The sequence below is a fragment of the Vanessa cardui genome, chromosome 14, assembly GCF_905220365.1.
Source record: "Vanessa cardui chromosome 14, ilVanCard2.1, whole genome shotgun sequence".
In the NCBI taxonomy this organism is placed as follows: Eukaryota; Metazoa; Arthropoda; class Insecta; order Lepidoptera; family Nymphalidae; genus Vanessa; species Vanessa cardui.
In genome coordinates, this window is record NC_061136.1 from 8,934,574 (window position 1) to 8,943,466 (window position 8,893).

The window sequence follows — 8,893 nt, forward strand, 5'->3', positions numbered from 1 at the left end:
TATTTATGTGCTGGATATCAGTAATATAAATTGATGCTATCAATCATACAAAAGACAATTAATTGCAGATTCCACTTAAATCTCACAGCTATCTACATATTTAATTTAATTTAAAAAGGGATGAAGGTTGTTATTTGTTTATGTCAATCGTAATGAGTTTTTGATGTATTTTGTCGTAAAAAGGTACTTTTCGATATATTTCGTAACTATTTTTGTATCTATAACTATATATACACATAAATCTATTTCATCATTTTTATCTTGATCTACAGTCGGAGTAAGAAAAGGTTCGTCACCTTAAGATCTACTTTCGTGTGCTCAGTATGAACGATATTCTGCTTTACCGATCGAGAATGACATATTTCGTCGTAATGATTTGATGTTTAGATTCAAAAGGGACTAAGAGATTAAGACTTGATAAAGGAATGAATTTGAAAACTGACAAATTACTAGTAGTATATTCTAACTATAGTAGTATTCTTACTCTGACTGTACAATCTTATATACATGAACACATACATCGCATGGTAAATTTTGTAAAGTTTTTACTTACAATGTAATTTTATAATAAATCCCAGAAACAAATAAAACAAAACACAATTGATTACAATTAAAGAGAATACAAGTCCGAGTGTATACGTGCTGCCGTTACCGAAAGGACCAATGGGCGTTTAGTTTAGCCGGAACTTTTAAATATACGTTTGATTTTTTCACTATAAATATTTTTCCGATATTGAAGAGTATGATAGTAAATGCTCGACGGACTTTAACTGAAAAAAAATACCGAAAATATTTTTTTATCAATCTTTAAATGTTTTCTTTATTTAAGAATTAACTTCATAGAAAATTCACGATAAATATTTCGTTAGTTCATATTTTGAAACTGCAATTATTTTTATACTTACCTAATATCAGCCTAAACACCTACACACATATTATTTATTTATTACAATTTGTCATGAGTTAAAAGCGAAATACAGTAACCAACAATGTTAATAATTTTAGGTATTTAACATCGCCTAAATCAATTCATAAGCTAGCTGATACAGCTGATACAAGCGTATTATGTTTCATTTTGGTCTCTAATTAAGCTCCAATAATAGTTTATCACAATCGCGTATCATCATGTCATGATCTCTCAAATTAAAATGACACTTGAAAACAAATACGGACTAAATGTGTTTAAATAGGATTTGTAATATGCTTCCTTTGTTTATTCTTACTAAACTTATGATTAAAAATCCGTGAATAAGGAGTTCTTTATTTAAATAAATTGTACATTCAAGTATACTATGTTAATGACCTTGAAAATATTATTACTTAAATCTATTGTGTAAGAGTTATTTGAATACTATTCTATACATACGAGCTCCTTTATATATCTGATGCTTAAACTCCAGAACCAAATAGCAACTATTTATTTAGAGTAAACCGAATAGATGGGACACATCCTCAAAATTATACAAATATCACTTTCCTGTAATATAACCGCCGGCACATATCTCTCGCCCTGTTAACTCAGCCTCAAATTCTTCCGACGTAAGGATGCGAACGTTTTCACATCGTTTTCTTTTGACGGTAGTAAGCGTTCTAAAATATTATTTTTCTCAATGCGGGTGTCGTTAACGAGTATTTACGAGGAGGAGGTATCTACCTGACAGAGCCTTCCGCTGGAACGGTAATTGCGGCCAATTAGAACATTATGCTGACGTGAATATGGCACGGACGCCGTAATAGCTATCTGGAGTCCGCGCCCGCGTCGTCCTCTGTCACATCAACGGCCCGAAAGCCAATGAGGCGATTTCCTTACCCCTAATTCACATTCCGTATCTCAGCACATTCATAGCTCTACGTTTCTTATGAAATGTACGTAAAATGTTCACGTAACTTTCACTCGATTAACCAATGAAACTTCCTTATGAATTCGTCGTATTCCATTATAACAACGAAGCTTACATCTTAACGGTAATGTGGCTATTTGCTATCATAAATTGCCAATGATCAAAGCAAAGTTGGAATGTCATATGTTTAATTATGAAAAATACACAATATTACTCCATGTGCATTAACATAATAATTAATGAAACAGCATGAGGTATTTCTTTACTTTTTGGGTGAAATTTTTAACCATATTCTGTTAATATATGTTATTTAATTGATGAAGAATAGTTACTGATTAAATTTTATACCGATTATTTCCAAATAGAATCAATGTTCTTTTTAGCTTTATATTTAAGATATAATGTCAAATCACTATTCTGAAAAGTATGGAAGAAACTACTTGAATAAAATATATTTTGAATTTAAATGAATGTTATGTATCTTGAACATAATTGTAATTCGCCAATATATTTAAATGTATTTCGTCAGTAATCGTCATTTAAAACTATTAAATACATTGATATTGGAATATAATGTTTGTGTGCAGTCCCGCCGATGTTATCGATCCCGAATCAGTTGGAGGCTGCATATGTAGGGCAGGACGTAACGCTGGAATGCCACACAGAGGCCTACCCATCCTCTATTAACTACTGGACCACGGACCGTGGAGATATGATCATATCTGGTTTGTATCTTATTCGAGGAAATGTTTTACTTAACTTTGATGTATTTACATATATCGGTAACTCTTATGTTTTCACAATCAATTTAATTCTATAACAAAACAATTCTTATTATAATTTAATTATATAATATGCAAAATTATATTAGCCCGCTGAGTTATATTCGTCAGTCCATCTTAGGTCATGTTTTCTTTTCCGAATCACAATAAGTATATAATCGTTCTATGTTGAATAAAGGAATTCGATTAGATTAATTTGATTCATAAAAGCATACTAATACAATTGTGCATATTATATTTATTTAATTTTTCACAATTATATGATTTAATTGAAACCAAAATTATTTTACAGGTAACAAATACGTAACAGCATTAAACGACGATAGTTATAGTCGAAAAATGAAACTGACTATACGTAAAGTATCGTCCAGGGATTTCTCATCTTACCGTTGCGTAGCTAAGAACTCCCTCGGTGAGACAGATGGTCTTATACGACTTGACGGTAAGCTATAATTTAACCAAGCAAATACTTTACCTCCACATATTATCTATGCAAAATATACTCTTATTGAATTAATTGTTGCAATAAATTTTAAATTTTAAAATATCGTTAATATTTAAAATTTTTACATTATATGTAGGATATTATTCAAAAGAGCCAATTTATTACTTTTGTTTGTTTCACTTCGTACAGAAATTCCGGCTCCATCAACTACAAGTACTACAATTAATTACGTCCCGACATTTCCTCAACGAAAAAAAGGTAAATATAACGAACAAAGTTATAACCAATTGAATATAAACTAATTATTTTCCCTCAAATCAACAATCAGACAAAGATAGGCGTATAATTAATATTTAAACAGGTAGGAACTTCAATGAAACCCTTTCGAGTTCGGTGATTTCGGAATTAATTTTTCATGCTCATCCTCCCTTCTGCTTATTGGAAAATTTGGAAATTTAATATAGCCATGTAAACCAGGGTTAGGAGACTAATACCAGTCGAAACTTCTACGCCCCACGTGCCTTTTATACATTCATCGTCGGCCTGTAGCTGCCGATCGAGAAAGGTCGATGGTTGATTCTGTATTTATTGGTTTTGCCGCCGTAGCCCAATGCTTCCGTACAATTGGGTCGTTAGTAATATTATTGTGGGAAAAGCGATTTTGTTTGCTCTTTGACTTTCAATGTACATTTTTATTGTTACAGATTTGGGCTTTCCTCTATATCCTTTGCGAGACTATACGTTGTATTTAGAATTGAAAGGCGCTTTTGTTCCGATATTGTTTTCGAAAACTAGAACTAACCTTCATCTCCTACCACGTTTTAACGCGATATCTTCGTATAATCTTATAAACATTGCATGTTATTCTTATCGTAAAAATAATTACCAAATAAATCTGTCGGATATAATTAAAGAAGCCAACAGGAAATCCTATCAACGGAACATTACAAAACAAATCTTAATCTCTTAATGAATTAATCTGAAGATGTGTGAATCAATGTATTATAAGATAACATTTTCATAATATGAAATAAATATATATTTTTTTGTTATAAGGTAAACACAAGAATCGATGGCGAGACAGTTCAGCAGAAAATAGAGTAATAGGAGATTATGAAGTCGAAGAGTGGAAAGATATCGGTATGTATATGATAAATTATTATTTTATTGTCAATTATAATTAATTAATTTCTATCTTAATTACGTTAATATATCTATTTTTAAAAAGTATTATGTCATCGTCGTTGGAGATCTAATAAGATATGAATAGCAAAACATTTTTATCCATTAGAAATAAAAGTTATTATAATTTATAGAAGCAAGCTCCTATTAGTCAACGCAGACTATTGGTTTGTACAAACTTGCTTAACTGTTTGCTTTTTATACATTTTCTAAGGACACAACAGCAATTATATAATAGCATTATAATGTACTAATACTTTAAAATATTTTATGAAACAAGAAATAAAGTATGAGTGTTAGTAAATCAAAATTAGGAAGTATCCGAGTACTCAGTAAGGATTATGTTACATTTTAAATGTATTCAGTTTCATTAACATAATTTTTCTTTATATTTAAATATATTAACAGAATTTTAAATAATAAAATTCTATTTGGCAGTAATAAATATTGTAATGTCGACACGAGGTAATAAATTGTACCTCGCTAACGTTCATTGAATTGTAAATAGACAAAAATAAACATCATTATTTCAAAAATACTTGATATTACCAATTGTTAATCTTTTCAAAGGATATTTTATACCTGGAAGAGTATACAGTTTTGTATAATTAGCTATCCGTTTCCGAATCTAAATCAGAAATAAAATTAAGGGCTCGGATAGGATCATAGCAGTTTAATATTACGTAATACTTAAGGAATAAAAATATTTTAACCGGACTTATTCCATAAATATATAATGATATATATTGAATACATTATTTAAATATTTTAATAACTAACTGTTTCGCGTTATTTCACACGCGTTATACTCCTTCCTTCATGACTATATTATATCGTAAAAAAATATACTCATGTACTCTAGATAGTGCATTCGAACAAACAAGATCTTCACTGATAAAAATGTCAAAGCACAAAACTAATTAACTTTTTTTCCTACAGATTACGAATCAACACAATCTTCTAGTTCTTCTTCGATTCATGTATTCATTTACAGCACTTTTTTCGTGGCACTTCTTAGCTGACACGTCGTTGAAAACTTCAAAGAACTCTTGTAGTGCCAATCGATTGTGAAGTGTCTGTAAAACTAACTCTGTGAACATAAAAAGTATTTTTCATAGTTGTTATTCTGTAAATAATTATTATAAATGTGTGTGTAGTTTTTTTCTGTTAAAACAAATACTTCATAAAACATCGAATAAATATTTTTTTCCCCAAACAAGTTTCCATCTATACTTAGTAAAGAAACTTCCCACACATATACATATGTGGGTATCTAAGTGCAGTTTGTAATTTCAGGGCATAAGTGGAATGAATTTCCTAGACAAGAGCAATTATAACTTAAAACGATTTTCGACTAAGCAAAGTTATGGTATAATTTTAATTGAGATTATTTTACTGAAAGTTATTTATTCTGTAAGGTACCAGTTTACTTTAGTTTTATATAATTCTTATTATGATTATAATGACTCGATTATTTTTAAAGTAGATGTTAATTGATTCGTATCTTTATAAAGACTGATAGATTTTACGGTAATTGTGCCATATCTGGTTATATATCGAAATTTCAATATATGTAAATATGTAAGATTGATGTAAATATAAATTAAATGTATTGTTTACTAAATCTATAACAAGAGAGTTGATATCGACGATGGAACTAAAATATAGGATAAAAACGATCTTTTATTTTAAAAATAAATGATTTGTGGCAACGATTTTTATCAATTTAGAAAATACATATATTTTAAAGTATATACGAAACGTAACCCACGCACGTTTGAGGAGATTATTTTCAAGTCTTTTCTTCAAAAAAAGAGAAGTCACAGCAATTTTACTAAAAATGTACGATTTACTTAAAATGTTACTTTTGATTCAACTTAAAAGTAAAGGTTACAACTAAATCATACCAAATTTACTATAATAGAAATTTACATATAGTAAAAACATTGAAAATTAAAAAATAATTCAACCCACAAATTTTATTTTTGAAATCTGTTTAATTTTATTTCAAGAAATGAGAGCAATTATTGTTTAATAATGTATTTGGCTTTTATTTAAAAATATTGTGTATCATAATAATCTTAAGTTGGAATACATCACGCCAAAAATAACCTTTTTCAATTAAAATATTCTGTCAATACATTCTAGTCAACTTTATAATTTTATTAAACATTAAACTTTTATACTTTATTCACAATCGTTAACTTGTAATCATTCCCTAGAGTCGCGTGTCAGTCGCACACGTCACATAATGCTATCAAAATTCGCTTCAAAGGAACTCTTTGACTATAAAATGTGTAAAAAATAATTCATTCCGTTCTGCAATAAAGACAATATGGCGTGCTTTGTAATATAAAATCCTAGTCTCAAATTATTGTAATAGTTAGTTGTGTACAGTAACTGTTGTAATGAAACGTTTGAATGTCCAAACTAGAAAATAGAAAAACTATAATATATTTCTTAAAACTAGCTTTTAATTAAACTATTAAAGGCTTTTGAAGTAACATCGAAATCTCTTTCAAGGGCGGTCGAAAATTTCTAGTATATATTACTGATTTAGGAACCAAAAATCAACGTTGAATCAATTGTTGTGCTTCTGATATAGAATGTTAACCGTAGTTTACAAAGCATATTTCAATGATATTCCTTATTGTGTAAATCCTTATTAATATTTTAATTTTAACAAAAATGTTTAAATTATTGTGTTTGTTTACATAAAAATATCAATAAATGTTATATGTAGTAATTTATAGCCGTTTGTATGTAGATTACCTTCGCCGACATATCCATCATCACATTCCACATATTATATCTCAAACAACAAATCAACTTGTTAAAATTAAGTAATAGTGACCGTTAGATATTTCTTTAAAGTTATTAAATAAACTTTTTGTAAGAAAACATTTGTATTATTTATAAAATTCAATCTCTCTGACGCAGAAAATATTCTTCTTATATTGTACTGGAAAATGTAAGCACGGTCATCTCATCTATTTTTATTTATTAATGTTGGGTTTCATTTTTATCAAATCCAGTAAAAAGTAGAAGAAAACGAAACATTTAAAAATATTTTCTGCAAGCGAACTTATTTACATAAGAGCAATGACGAATACCCTCGAGGCATCTTATTACAGTACGCAAACACTATTCCCGCGACCTACTTACGATAATAGAAACTAACACTTTAAAACTTTCATTTCTTATCTGTCGCATCTCGATGATACCGAATGCAGTGTCGGCTTCCAGAAAATATGAGATCTCGAGCTGCAAAATTCTATTGTTTTCGAAATTATTGCACATTTATTCCTGGTGAAACTTGTTTTGCATAATAAAATAGCGGAGGTACCTGGCCGCTTAGCTACAACGAAGCCTTAATGCACTTACGCCAAGTCATGAAGTAACTGACGAGCCCGAATATAACTCTGCCAGTTTTAAATTTGGAAGAAGCATCGTCGAGTTTTATTCATAACTGAATGCGATGACAGCCGCTGCCCGGGGGACAGACGCCTGTCGTGCCTCTACTCTTGCAACCAAGACTTTTTTTATACAACTTTTACCGACGTTTTGCTGCGCCCATGCCATGTTTGTTAGTTCTCGTATCAGAGAACTTTTTAGATGAACTCATATGAAAATTTTATCAAGGACTCGTAAATACTGAAACGAGTTACAATTCTAAAATTAAAATTCAAAATTTTAACATCACGATTTACAGGTATGTTTATTGGAACGTTTTTAATGAGAGATACGATCAAATGTTTTTTTTTTTAATCTCTATAGATACTTCCTATATTTTTTCCCTTCTTCGCTTAATTAATATTGAAATATTACATATTTGAATATCTTAAGTAGCCGTATAAAGCCAAACACTTAAGACTAACTGTAGTACTACTAGCTCATAAAAGTAATTTATTCAAAAATGTGTAATTTTATGTAGTTTTTAATTTATTTTACATACATACAAACTTACATACATTCAAAAATAACAATTATTAGGAAACTTATAGGTACTTCTTACCGAAGAAAAATTTCTTTCGATATACATATATATGAATTACTATTTATGATTTATTTCTTTATTGCAACATCTGTGAAACTAATTTAAAACAAAACAAATTAAATTTTACTATTTTGGTGCGATGATAATAAAAATACATTGAAACTAAGATAACTCACACCAGAGGCATTTATTATTACAAGCGCCCTACAAGATATCGATTTTATGCAAAATGCAACTAAGTTTCAAGCCGTGAGCGGGTTGCACCATATTAGCCATAAACCCCGCTTTTCTGCCTCGCAACACCGTATGCTTTATTAGAAAATGACCCATTAATTTATCGTTCCCACTTATCGGGCTATCAACGTATACATCCAATATTATAAGACTTTATAGCTCAATGGAATCTTATTCATTATTATTCGCGTCACAAAATTGTTAAGATTCTCTCGTAAGGTGTAATAAAATATGTATAATATTAATATTAGGGATATATCACAATATATCGCTATGAGTTATAAGGAAATAAAATACGCGCTTCACGAAGGTTCAATCAAGCAAGAAACATTTCGTTTTTTATAGCCGATAACCTCCTATAAAGAAAAGGTATAAAAATAATAAGGCGTCGAGAGGGAGAATAAAACATAAT

The 8,893-nt window shown here is 29.5% G+C and overlaps 1 protein-coding gene across 1 annotated transcript in view; it reads left to right on the plus strand.

The window, feature by feature from the left end:
* LOC124535408 (lachesin-like) overlaps positions 1–5,272 on the plus strand; it is a 36,971-nt gene extending 31,699 nt beyond the window's left edge. The window contains exons 6-10 of the mRNA XM_047111618.1: positions 2,429–2,566; positions 2,916–3,065; positions 3,258–3,326; positions 4,125–4,208; positions 5,190–5,272. Coding sequence (XP_046967574.1) covers positions 2,429–2,566; positions 2,916–3,065; positions 3,258–3,326; positions 4,125–4,208; positions 5,190–5,272 — 524 coding nt within the window. The remainder of the gene's footprint in view (positions 1–2,428; positions 2,567–2,915; positions 3,066–3,257; positions 3,327–4,124; positions 4,209–5,189) is intronic.
* Positions 5,273–8,893: the final 3,621 nt, after the last annotated feature.